Source organism: Portunus trituberculatus, chromosome 41 (assembly GCF_017591435.1).
Source record: "Portunus trituberculatus isolate SZX2019 chromosome 41, ASM1759143v1, whole genome shotgun sequence".
Lineage (NCBI taxonomy): Eukaryota > Metazoa > Arthropoda > Malacostraca > Decapoda > Portunidae > Portunus > Portunus trituberculatus.
The window spans coordinates 38,269,916-38,284,377 of record NC_059295.1 but is presented as its reverse complement, the minus strand read 5'-3'; the positions used below and the strand labels follow the sequence as shown (position 1 = coordinate 38,284,377).

The following is a 14,462-nucleotide window of genomic DNA, read 5'->3' as shown; positions in this document are numbered from 1 at the left end:
TTCACAGAAAACGGATCAAGTCACTCAGTTCATGGCAGACCGCACAAATATTGTCGGGAGGGTGAGGGGATGCTAGAAACCCAGTAATGTTACCTGTACGTACTACTGAGTGCCTTTACCAACCACTCAAATAAAGTGAAACTAGAATTCCATTTGCTGCTTGCAGGCATTGTACCAATCTACTAGAAGAGATAGTTGAATAAAACTTCATACCAAATACATAATTTCCACGAACTGAGTGAACGAAGTAGTCGAAATGATTGCAATAACATGCAATACTAAAATTTTGTGGATAGACTATGTGTTGGTGAATGGAGGAATGCGTGAAATTGTGGTGCACAGGAGGATAGATGAGGATGGTATGGTTGATATTGTGTCTGATCACAATATGCTGGTTGTGGAGTGCCTGTTGCATGGTAGGAAAAGAAGTGAAAGTGGCGAATAAGAAGAGGAAGTGGAGACAGAGATGTAGAATGGGGAAAACTTCCAGGTAGATCTGAGTACAAGCTTTTTTTTTTTCTTTTTTACGGTAAGGCCTATAGCGCCTGTAGGCACACTTGAAGAGTGTATGGGAAGTGAGTGTAACCACCTAGAACCTCGGTATCATGGTGATATGTAGGTAACTTTAAACCACTCGACAAATGGCAGTGTTTTAAGGCTGTACGTTGTGGGATTCGAACCTACGCGTGGACGTGTTCCGATCCCACGCTCACCACCTTATCCACTACGCCACCGCTGGGATATTGGAGGTGTGCATGATGTGGAGCACCTGAATGAGAAACTGGTAGAGGATGTGCGGAGTGCTGAAGAGAGCAAGATAGGGTATGTGAGAATAGGCAGAAGAAAGAACGTGTGTAAACCTGTGGTTCCCAAACTGGGGAAAATTTCCCCGTGAGAGAAATTTGAAGCTACCAGGGGGGAAATAATTACACTAACTACTAACTAAAAAAAATCTCAAAGTCAAATCAAAAGTCCTTTTATTTGTTACTAACCGTTCTCTATGGCTATGCTTAGTTGTTACTAACTGCTCTCTATCCCCTTTACTCTGTAACTATAAGTTTATCAGTATATTTGTACATTTGAAAAATAAATTAGTAAATAGTCTCAGTGTGTTTTAACTGCTCTTTCTCTCATACACATGAAGGGGGAAATCTGGATGGTTGAACTGGGTGCAGAGGGAATTGACAGAAAAAGCTTGGGAACCACTGATGTAAACCATGGTGGAATGATGAAATCAGAGAGGCTAGGAAGGAGCAAAAGAGGAGTAGACAATGTAGGTGGCTGAGGAAAAAGAGGCATGAAATTGATGAGGCAGAGAAAGAGTACTAGAATGCAAGAGAAATGTATGTGAACCAGCAGAAAATGGAAAAGCGAATGATAGTGAAGGCCAGTGAAGTGTAAAAGGAGTGTGATTGAATCTTTAAGAGAGAAAGGCATGGAAGGTGGCTGTGAATGGTACAAGTTCTTGAGAGGTGTTGGAGTGGAGAGTCTGAAGGTGAATGGTGAAGTTGTAACAGAGAAGGAAGGAATGAGAGAGGCAATCAGGCAGTTCTGGAAAGAAGTAGGTGGTGTAGGTGAGGTGTTTGGTGCGAGAGAAGGATGTGTAACACTGGAGAGAAAGAATGCAGATGAACTGGATGAGGGATCAGCAGGGAGGAGGTGGAGAAGTGTGTGAAAATACAGAAGAATGGGAAGGCAGCAGAGGCTGGATGAGATACCGTATGAACTGTATAAGAATGGAGGAGAAGTTGTGATTGACAGGATGACTGCGCTATTTAACCAGATGTGGGAGGAGGAGAGAGTGCCAAGAATGTGGAATGAGTGCAGGGTGACTCTGCTGCACATAAGGGAGGACATAAGAGTAAGAATGAGTTGAAAAAATACAGGCCGATTGCGTTAGTCAATACAGTAGGCAAAGTGTTCAGTGCGGTGTTGAATGCCAGATTGTGTAAGTGGATTGAAAGAGCTGGAGTATTAGGTGAAGAGCAGAATGGTTTCCATGCGGACAGGAGAGCTGAGGATAACATGTTTGTGGTGAATGAAATGACTGAGAGAAAAAAGAGGGATGAAGGTAAATTGTATTTGGGTTTCCTGGACAAAGAGAAAGCTTATGATAGGGTGAATAGAGAAATGCTAGGTTGAGTCCTAGAAAAGATTGGGTTGAGTGCCAAGATAGCCAACATAGTGTGTAGCATGTATGTTGATACCAGAGCTAAGTACAGTTTAGGAGATATAGAAACAGACTGGATGAGGAGTGAGAGAGGAGTTAGGCAAGGATGTATATTGTCTGTATACAGAGGAGTTACCAGCCAGAATGAGAAGGATGAATGCAGGAGTGAGTGTGGGAAATGATAAGATATGTGTGCTTTTTTTATGCAGATGACGTAGTGGTTATGAGTGAGTTAGCAGAGGAGCTGCAAAGTTTGCTGGATGTGGTTGATGGGTATGGAAGAGATTTTGGAGTTAGGTTTATAAAAAAAAAAATAATAAACCTAACTCCAAAATCTACAATAAATTACTATAAATTTTTTTTATAAACCTAACTCCAAAATCTACTATAAACTACTATATACAGTAATACTCCGCTTAACGAACGTTCGTCTAACGAATTTCCGGTTTAATGTACTACATAAAGTTAGACCAAAAAGTCCACATAACATACAACCACATCCGTTTTAGCAAATTTTCTGGGTTTGAATTTCCCGGGTGAGGGACCAAACACGGTAGCTTCGCTGTGATTGGCTGGTTCCCCGCCTCTGTCTCTAGCGCCAAGGTCGCCTGGAGAACAAGGCCGGTCCACATCCCTGTGACGTCACGTCATGAAGATCTATCCCGCTCGCCGCTGGCTATGGTGTTCACCAGTGACCTACAACTCGTCTCCCATTATTCCCCTAATGTTTATAGCTTACTAACCTGTTGTTTTCTCACTTTTAAGCTTACAAAATGTAATGTGTTATGTTATAATGAAGATATTTAGTACTGCACTTACATCTTCATTTCCTTTTCTCTATTTTCATACCCAGTAAGCTCCTACACACACACACACACACACACACACACACACACACACACACACACACACACACACACACACAGGATAACATGTTTGTGGTGAATAAAATGACTGAGAGAAAAAAGAGGGATGAAGGTAAATTGTATTTGGGAGATATAGAAACAGACTGGATGAGGAGTGAGAGAGGAGTTAGGCAAGGATGTATATTGTCACCAACCCTTTTTAGTCTGTATACAGAGGAGTTACTGGCCAGAATGACTTCCTCTGGCTTCACAAGCCAGAGGACCGGGGTTCGATTCCCCGGCCGGGTGGAGATATTTGGGTGTGTCTCCTTTCACGTGTAGCCCCTGTTCACCTAGCAGTGAGTAGGTACAGGATGTAAATCGAGGACCTTGTTGTCCCAGTGTGTGGTGCGTGCCTGGTCTCAGGCCTATCCGAAGATCGGAAATACTGTAATGAGCTCTGAGCTCGTTCTGTAGGGTAACGTCTGGCTGTCTCGTCAGAGACTGCAGCAGATGAAACAGTGAAACACACACACACACACACATTATTGTAGAACAAAACGCTCAAGGATAGGTTATCAAATATTAAACAAAAAGTTCTTTAGAAACACATAGTACATTTTATTAATAACTATTTGATCCATCACAAGTCTATACAATTGCTTTGTATAGAGAAAACTCTAGTAATAAGCAATAATATAATATTGATAATAACAATAACAACAATAATAATAATAATAATAATAATAATAAAAATAAGATAACTAGTAACATAATCCTAATAATCTTCTAGCAAAGTCACATTGCCTGAGTAAAGACAAACTTAGTGTATAATTTTCATTTTGAAGCTTGGATTATCACAAAATGCTTGGATAGGTAATTGCACTCAATTAAGGTACCTACATGTAACTTGGTTTATCCAGTTTTTAAAGCAGTAGCAGAGACCATAAAAAATTGTAAATGCTCCAATAAGGGGTTTTAGGGGTTATGATTGATACAACTTTATCTTGGTCTGAGCATGTCAGAGTAACTACAACCAAAATTGCCAAAGGAATTGGAATGTTAGTTAAACCTAGGAAATTTTGTGTAAGTCAACCCTCATTGTAATATAATAGCTTTATATACCCTTACCTACTATATGGAATAGAGGTATAGGGTAGTGCAAGCAGATGCCATATTGATTCTTTATTCAAAATTCAGAAAAAAGCTATCAGGATTACTGCATCTGCAAATTACAGGGATCATACTGCACCATTATTCCTTTCACTACAAGCATTGCCTCTCCATAAAATTTATATATTCACTGTCAGTAAGCTAATGTATAGATACAGCAACAGGTGTTTGCCAACAATATTCAATGATATGTTTCTCAAGAATCATCAGGTTCACTTCCATATAACAAGACAGTCATAAAATTCATGTACCATTATGTAGGGCAGCCATGATGCAGAAAACATTTAGATATAAAGGTGCAATAATATGGAATAATATTGCAGGACATGTACCACATAACTGCAGCATTGCTACATTCAAACACAAACTTAAACAGTTTGTGTTAAATAATGATCTCAGTAATGCATAGCACTATTACTGCAATAATAAGTATTAATAGCTAGAAATATTTATGGGTTTTTTTTCTCTATATATTTCTCCCTTCTCTCACTCTCTATCTCTTCTTAAGTACTCTGTATATTTCTCATTAGTATTAATATTAACAAATCTTTACCTATTTTAAGCATCTTATACATGTATTTAATTACAGTTAATGTATTATTTTTAAAGATTTAAGTTAGTAGCTTTTACTCATAATGTAACTAGTCAGTATAAACAAGTTTCATAATAAGGTAATAAATTTGTATCTTTGCTTTAATTTTTTAAAGAGTATCTTTCTTAGGTTAAGATAGGTTAGGTTAGGTTAACTAATTTTCTAACCTAACCTAACCTAACCTAAAATTAGTGGTGGGGCAATAACAGGAAAGTACCCAATTCGTAACTTAGCAAGTTGATCATGCAAAACAACAAATACCTGTACAGTATAGTGCTTACCCTGCTGTGATGAGTTGGAGTGAAATGCTTCCTCCCGATGGCTTGTAACCATTTCCTCCGAAGCTCAGGCTGTTGAGGGAATCGGTATACACTCACTCTTGGATGAATTTTGTAATTGCCTTTCCAATAAGGTGCACAGCAAGTAGAAGGCATTGTCACAAGTAGTTTTATAATGGAAAGTAAGTGCGCGCGAAGCTTACCCCACCACTGTCCAGTCAAAACTAACTGAGGCGACGACCGTCGACCGGTAGTAGCCGATCCTCGGGGGATGACGTATCAGGAGACTCGCGAGTCGCGAAACTGTGATCTGGCCTTGACTCCAGGAGCCAGGGTGACGGTCTCTTTGAGAGACCCTCAGTGCCAGGCGGGTCAGCCAATGTGATGGAGCGTTTTTGACATTCCAGCGCAGCCTGTCATCTGGGCCCAACACCCCTCTCCTCTCAGCTAATCCCCCATTCTCACTTTGCTACCTTCTTGAGAGGATGTCCTTCTCCCGCTCTCCCGCGCTCCCAAGATTTCTCAAACCAGTGATGTTAATTGTACGATAATTATCGTATTTGTACGATAATATGGCTGTTTGTACGATGTACGATACATAGGTAAGAATCGTACACCAATATACGATAATTGAGTGGCAAAGTATTTTTTTTTTATATATTTGTAATAAGGTACTGTAATAATTGTGTAAAGAAAAAAATATCGATGCCAATATTTCAGAGCGAGAGAGGGGCTGGGGACTGGGGAGGGAAGGAAAAAGGAGAGAGACACTGTCAGTCACAGTCAGTGTCAAGTGTTCTATTTGACGTATAACGGTATGAAAAAACAAAACATTCTCATTATGTGGCAGTAATGGGCAACAATAAATAAAGAAATAAATAATAACGGTTTTCCAGTGTAGGTTGTGTTGCGGAGAGTGATGGACTGACGGTTGACTGATACGTTGACCCCTTGGAGACACATGCACATTGACACTGTACGTAAGCTTTTATCAATATACAGTTTTCATTATATATATATATATATATATATATATATATATATATATATATATATATATATATATATATATATATATATATATATATATATATATATATACACACACACACACACACACACACATTTGTGTAACCTTTGTATGTGTAGTATGTCATTTGCATATGAAAATTAATGAAAATTAATGAAATCTTCAATACAGTGTATAATGCAGTTCTGATGTGTGTATATTATTTTTCCTTTGGATGTACGATAATATTAGGCAAAATACGATAATTCTGGTGGTTCGGTACGACAATGTGGGCTAGAAAAGTTAACATCACTGTCTCAAACCCACCCCGCTCTCCCCATTCTCAGTGTTGATTTGAAGTTTTGAGGAATGTTCCTTTTCCTTCTTTTTCCATAGACCGCTTTGTTTATTATCAATATTATTATTATTATTATTATTGTTGTTATTATTATTATTATTATTATTATTATTATTATTATTATTATTATTATTATTGTCAGTTATCAATATATTATCATTAGCATTGAACATTTTTATTATTTTTGTTATTATTATTATTATCATTATTATTATTATCATCATTATCATCATCATGATCATTATTATATATCAGTTATCAATATTTTATCATTAGCAGTGAACATTTTATTATTATTGTTATTATTATTATTATCATCATTATTATTATTATTATTATTATTATTATTATTACTGCTATTATTATCATCATTATTAGTTAGTAATATTTTATCATTAGCAGTGAACTTTTCTTTTATTTATATTAATGCTATTGGTATTATTAGATTTTGTTTACCTGCTTTTAAATATATAGAATTGAAAAGAAAATATATAATGATTATTAGCTCACTGACGAACGAAGGCTTCCAGGCATCCCTAATTAAAAACTTATAAAAAGTACCCAGTTGACATATATCTTGAGCTGGTTCACATTAGTTCAGTCTCTTCATGTAATTTCCCCCTTCCATTCAGAATCTCTCTCTCTCTCTCTCTCTCTCTCTCTCTCTCTCTCTCTCTCTCTCTCTTTTATCAGTTATATTTGTTGCTGCAATCTGAATAATATCAGGAGGGGAGGATAAAGAACGTAATAATTTCAATATAGTTTAATATTCTAAATAAAACTCATGAATGATATAACATTAATTTACATTGATATACAAAAAAAAAAAATTATTACTTACACTACACTACTTACACAATATACAAAATTGCTGTTTATTAGTCTTTGGCAACCTGCTGACCATAGTATCTTTCAAGCAATGGTCTTTCTCATTTTTTTTTTATTTTATTTCTACAAGTTTTTTCCCTTTTTTCGTGCAAATTCAATTTCTCTGTTCAGATACCGGATTCTAAAATACACAGAAATTTTAGCAAAAAACATTACAACATCCTGAGGAAGATTTTAAATCACAAGTGTAAGTTTAGAAGCAATTGTGTTCACACAGTTTTTACCTTCTTTCAGACTTGATCCATGAATTTCTTTAAATGTATTCCGCATCATCATTAGTTGAGCCATAAAGTCCTCTGAAGGATGATACAGGGCTCCTCTGTTTATAAACCCAATCCAGGATTCCATGTTTGATGGACACTCTGCATTCTGTCCACTTAAATGTGGGTACTTAACACTAAATTTTCTTACTATGTATCCTCCTATATATCTCAAGGACTCCTCTTCGAGAACTCTACTTGGAGAATGTTGCAGGTCAATTGTTGTATCTAAATCATTGTCCACATCACTTTCTGCTTCTGGATCTATATCCAGGTCTTTAAAACACACACTAGTGATATATAACTCCTCAGCTAGTTCCTGTTCATTGTATGTTTTATCCTTGTTTACATTTTCTGTAAAAACACTTAAAGAGCTGTAAAACCACTGGCATCATCCTCAGTGCAGTTTGCTTTTGGGGAAATCAGTCTTGCTTCCTTAGCCAAGAGCAGGCTTCTGAGACGATATTTGAATTGAATGGCACTTGGATGGTCATGGGTCCCTTGCATTTGTCTTATGCATCAAAAAAAAAAAAAAAAAAAAAAAAATCTAGGCAATCTTGGTTTAGTTTCCGAGTCAAAATATATTCAATCCCAAATATTTCATTTAACATCTTGTGGAGACCCATCAGTGACATGGATGACAATAAAATCCCTTTCTGAAACTGAGAAAGTCTTGATCTTCTAGCATTTCTCCTCTCAACACCTTTATTTCATGAATCATTTTTTGCAAGATTTGTTCCTGGTATTCTAAGTTGATTCCAAATCCATTTCTAGAACTTTTGTCAGCCAATTTACTTGAAGATTTTAAAATATCAAACCATTCATCTACCAAAAATATAAAATGTGCTGTTTCAAGGTAATCATTACTTTTTAAAAGACCTCTCTCACCCATATAAAATAGTGCTTTGGAACAGGATTCTGATAAAAGCTGAACAGCATACTTGACGCACTGCCGTTGCTGACCCCATACATTTAAATGTTGTTCGCTTATCTTATGAGCTAAGCTGTACTCAGTTTCTTCTGGTTTCTTCTGTAGAACCACCTTCTTTTAAACATGTACAATCATTTGCCGTGTCAGCAAATCCTGCAGCAATATGCACGTCCAAGGGCAGGTCTGAAAAAAAATTGCTTTATTAAAAAATCTGTTTCCTTCAAAACACACAACCTAACCACATTACCATTACCACCACCATCCTCTCACACCACCACCACCTCTATTAACACCACTACCACTTATTATTAGATCTATACCATGATTGCCACCACCACCACCATTATCACCAAACCTTTCTCATACTACCATCACAGCCACCATATGTGTGTGTGTGTGTGTGTGTGTGTGTGTGTGTGTGTGTGTGTGTGTGTGTGTGTGTATTTACCTATTTGTGTATTACAGGGCCCGAGCTAAGCTCTCTGTGACCTGTCTTCTTGTCCATTCCTGTCATATCTCTCTTTCATCTGGTTGACACACACCACGTCAACGACATCACTGCTCAATTTATTCCACTTATCAATGCTACTATGCGGGAAACTGTATTTTCTCACGTCATTTAGACAGATGTCCTTTATTAGCTTTTTTCCATGTCCTCGGAGATGATTACTTGTGGTCACCTTTATCAACTCTCTGTCCAGTATGTCAATCTTGTTCACCAATTTATACATAGTTATCATGTCTCCTCTTGTTCTTCTCTCTTCTAATGTGGTCAGCCCCAGCTTCCTCAGTCTTTCCTCATAGTCTAACTCCCTGAGTCCTGGTACCATCCTTGTTGCCAGCCTCTGTACCCTTTCCACCTTCTTCACATTTTTCTTCATATGCGGTGACCAGACACATGCTGCATATTCTAACTGGGGTCTTATTAAGGTACATAATATCTTCTTCATCATTCCTTCATCTAGGTAGTGGAATGCAAGGCCAATATTTTGAAGCATGTTATATGTTTTCAAAAAAATCTTGTTAATGTGTTTCTCCGGTGACAAAGTGTTTTGCACGGTTACTCCTAAGTCTTTCTCCTCATTGGTCTCTTTAATTTTCTCATCACCCAGCCTGTAATCCCAGTTTGGTCTGTATCTACTTCTTCCCATTTTCATAACATGGGTCTTGTCTATATTAAATTCCATCTGCCACTCCTTACTCCACTCATATATTTTATCAAGATCTTCCTGTAACTTGTTACAATCTTCCACATTCTTTACTCTCCTCATAATTTTAGTATCGTCCGCAAACATGTTCATGTAACTGTCAATTCCTACTGGCATATCATTAACATAAATCAAAAACATGATGGGACCCAGCACTGACCCTTGTGGAACTCCACTGGTTACCTTCTTCCACTCGGACTTTCTTCCTCTCACCACTGTTCTCATTTCTCTTCCCATTAAGTAATTTTCCATCCATTTTGCTAGTTTATCATTTACTCCTCCAATCATCTTTAGTTTCCACATCAGTCTATTGTGTGGTACTTTATCAAAGGCCTTTCTCAAGTCCAGGTAGATAGCATCCACCCATCCCTCTCTATGTTGTAGTATGTCAGTCACTCTTGAATAAAAACATAATAAATTGGATACGCACGATCTTCCTTTTCTGAAACCAAACTGCCTTTCACTCAGAATGTTTTCACTTTCTAGATACTCACTCCACTTAGCTTTAATTACTTCTTCACATACCTTGCACAATATACTAGTCAACGATACTGGTCTATAATTTAGCGGTTCCATTCTACTACCATTCTTATATATAGGCACAATGTCAGCTCTTTTCCACTCTTTCGGGACTAATCCTGTTCGTATGGAGGTTTCCACAATATCAAATACGGGGTTCAACAATTGATCCTTACATTCATTTAGCAACCTCCCAGATATGCCATCAGGCCCCATTGATTTATTAATATCCAGATTGCTTATAATTTTCCTTACATCTTCCTTAGTAACCATGATGTCCTGCATTTGCTTTATTTCCGTAGGCCTTCCTCCCATAAAATGCTCCTCCTTTGTAAACACTTTGCAAAAGTTGTCGTTCAAAATTTCAGCTATATCTCCAGCATCTTCATATACTTCTTCCCGTTTTTACCTTTTCTATTGCCTCCCTTTTATTTAGTTTTCCATTTATGAATTTGTAAAACATTTTTGGGTCACTATCACAGTTTTCCACCACCCTCTGTTCATATTCCTTCTGTGCTGTTCTCCTTACTTCAACATATCTATTCCTTGCTGTTTTGTAGACTTCTCTTGATAATACATCACTGTTTTTCTTAAGTTTCTTCCATGCCTTTTCTTTGTTCTTTTTTGCTTCTTCACAATTTCTATTAAACTACTGTTTATTATTTAAAGTCCTCTTTCTGTGATATGGCACAAACTTTTTCACAGCAGAGTTATACAAATCCATAAATTTATCGTATTTCAATTGCATATCCCTTTCCTGGTATACCACGGACCAGTCAATTTAATTAAAGAACTCCCTTATATGGTTATAATTTGCCCTAATATAATTTAATTTTTCCTCTCTGCATTCCACAATCTTATTCATGCTTAATTCCGTATCCAGCTCAAAGCTTAAGACATCATGATCGCTTTTCCCCAAGGGACATTCATGTTCAATTTCCTCTTTTAGAGAGATGCCCCTGGTAAATACCAAATCCAACCTTGCTGCAACATCTTGTCCCCTGCACCTTGTTGGTGATCTCACCCACTGTGTCATCAAATTATTTGTTGCTACCTTTAACAATTCTTCTGCCCACTCACCACCGTTCACCACTTCGTAGTCTTCCCACACTATTTCTTTGCAATTAAAGTCTAGAGTATTTCTCATCACCATTTGGTACAGTTCATATTCCCAAGCACTGGTTCTGGGTGGTATGTATACTGTTATAATATTAATGTCCCTCTTGCCATCTGTTATAAGCATACTTATCACTTCCTCATTTCTCTTACTATAGTTCACCTCCTTCACTATCAGATCTTCCTTAGTAAGAACCATTATACCACCACCTCCTTTATTTTTTCTATCATTTCTCCATACTTTGTAGTGTTTTACAACAAACCAGTCTAGCTTTATTTCGGGCCTTAGCTTTGTTTCCACTATACACATTATGTCCGGTTCGTTATTTCTTAGGTAATCCATACATTCTAGCCTCTTAGACAGAAATCCATCTATGTTTGTGTAAGTCACTTTTATTCCATTCCTAGTCTCATTCTTCCATGTAATGTCTATTCCGTCTGTTTTATCCACCACTTCTTTAGCCTCCCATTTCTCATCCTCCAAAAAAACTTGGTCTTTTCCTTCTCTGTTCTTTCGTCATTCCTCTCCTTCACTTCAGTTACCAGCTCCTTCATTTTCATTCGCTCATCCTGTGACATATTTCTTCTTATGTAAATTGTTTTGGTTTCCTCAGAGTCCTTAAGTTTCCAAGCCCTTCTCAACAAGGCCTCCACTGCCACCTGAGACTTTAATTTCAATTTTAATGGTCTATTCGTGCCTTCCTCAAAAGGTCCCAATCTCACACTTTCTTCTACCTCAGCATATAGGTCCTCTTCTTCCGCAGAGATCTTGTTCAGTAAAGACTTAATCCTGTCATTTTCCTTATCCCTCCTGTCCTGCCAGTTCCTGTTAGTTTCTTCCCTCAATCCTATTATGATCACACATTTTTTCTTTTCAGCAATATCTCTCACCACATACTCATTTTCCTTTAGTGCCTTTACCATTTCCCTCTGCGTAATCCCTTTATTTTCCTCTTCCTGCATTTTTACTATCTCCCTAAACGACCTTTGTACCTCCTGATGTTCATGGTTCACTTCTTTCATCCTGATATCAATTAGATTAAGGCATTCCTCCTTCCTCAAGTCCCCTTCGGATATTTTCATCTCCATTTCCAGGAGTTTAGCCTTCATCTCTTCACATTGTTTCCTTAGTTGTTGGTTTTCTTTCTCCATTTCTACTTTTTCGCTATCGTTAACAAATAGATCTCTTTTTTAAACGAATCATTCTCGGCTAGAACTCTATCCAGTTTTTCTTCTATGGACAAAATGTTTATGAACTTACTTTCCAGTGCCTGGATTCTTGCATCCATATCTAATTTCTCCAGTCCTTTTGGCGTAGTTATAAAACCTTCAAAGTCTCTGGCTTGTCTAGACGCCATGTTTGTTATCGTCAGCTGATTACGGCCAAAACAATCACCGCCCACACTCTCCTCTCAGGGACCACTCTCCATATCCCTCACTTTCAACACTAAGCGACAGTAGGACATTAACAGGACACTAACTTAGAGTTACCCGGGCCCTGTAACACCATAGGTATTTTCCTTCTTCCCGTCCGCAGCCGGAGACGAGCCGTCCTCTCTCAGCGACGGCGACGGTGTGTGTGTGTGTGTATGTGTGTATATATATATATATATATATATATATATATATATATATATATATATATATATATATATATATATATATATATATATATATATATATATATATATATATATATATATATATATATATATATATATATATATATATATATATATATATATATATATATATATATATATATATATATATATATATATATATATATATATATATATATATATATATATATATATATATATATATATATATATAGTAGAAATTTTATGAAAATCTTCTGAAACACATTATCTATACCCAACTAACTTGTCCAGAACCAAATTAAATACTTATCTGATTTCAAAGTTATGGTTGTCTGGTAACTTACTTGCATCATTACTGGAGGTGCATATGACACATAAGACACATCCTGCTGGAGTCCATTATCATCCACATCAGTACTTGTTGTGTCTTGAGCTGAGCACTCATCTGGAAAGGGTTCCATTCCTTTATTAGTTAAAAGGAAATAATAAAATAGTTATTAAATATTATAATAATTATATTGGTGTTATTCATGTAATTATGTATTACAATTACTTAAATTTATTAATCACTAATATTATTTGATCTGTCTGAGTTAAATCACCTTTATTTAGTCAAAGTTGAATACATGCTCTAAAAAGTTAATCAGAACACACACACACACACACACACACACACACACACACACACACACACACACACACACACACACACACACACACACACACACACACACAGAGGAAGCTGGAAAGAATCCAAAGACATGCAACAAAAATACCTACATATCTAAGAGAACATATGAGAAAAGTTGGAAAAACTGTATTATGTATATTGGAGGAAAGAAGGGAGATGATACGATAGGACTATATGTAGGATTTTGGAAGGGATTAAGAAGTTGGGCAGAAATGAGCACCACAGGACATGGAAGAAAACTGAAAATGAGTGATTGCAGAAGAGACTAAGAAATGCAGTTTTCCTCATAGAAGTGTAGCAGTGTGGAACAAACTTGATGATGAGACAGTGTGTGCAAAGACTATACAGAAATTTAAGGAAAATTTTGATAGGTGCAGATCAGGAGGCAGGACAGCACGAGAATAGTGTGGCTCTTTTTCCTGTAACTGACAACTAGGTAAACACACACACACACACACACACACACACACACACACACACACACACACACACACACACACACACACACACACATTTATGGGTGGAGGGTGACACTTACTTGTCTCACTGCTGGAGGTGCATGACACATAAGACACATCCTGTATGAGTCCAACATCATCCACATCATTATTTGTTGTCTCTTGAGCTGAGCACTCATCTAGAAAAAGTGAATAAAATATTTAGTACATTTTACAATAATAGTTTTCTTAAATAAAAATCTACTAAGATTATTACAAAAAATAAGCACAATAATTCAAATTGTTCTTTACTTTTGAGTTAATAACATAATTTTTTCCAAGTTGAATACTCTAAAGTAAAGTCTGAACACACACACACACAC

At 36.8% G+C, this 14,462-nt stretch overlaps 1 protein-coding gene across 1 annotated transcript in view; it reads right to left on the bottom strand.

Annotated features, from left to right (window-relative positions):
* Positions 1-7,213: 7,213 nt before the first annotated feature.
* Positions 7,214-14,462, bottom strand: part of LOC123516916 — an 8,911-nt gene continuing 1,662 nt past the window's right edge. Inside the window, exons 2-4 of the mRNA XM_045276684.1 lie at positions 14,181-14,279; positions 13,296-13,396; positions 7,214-8,687 (exon numbers count right to left, since the gene is read on the bottom strand). Coding sequence (XP_045132619.1) covers positions 8,622-8,687; positions 13,296-13,396; positions 14,181-14,279 — 266 coding nt within the window. The 3' untranslated portion in view covers positions 7,214-8,621. The remainder of the gene's footprint in view (positions 8,688-13,295; positions 13,397-14,180; positions 14,280-14,462) is intronic.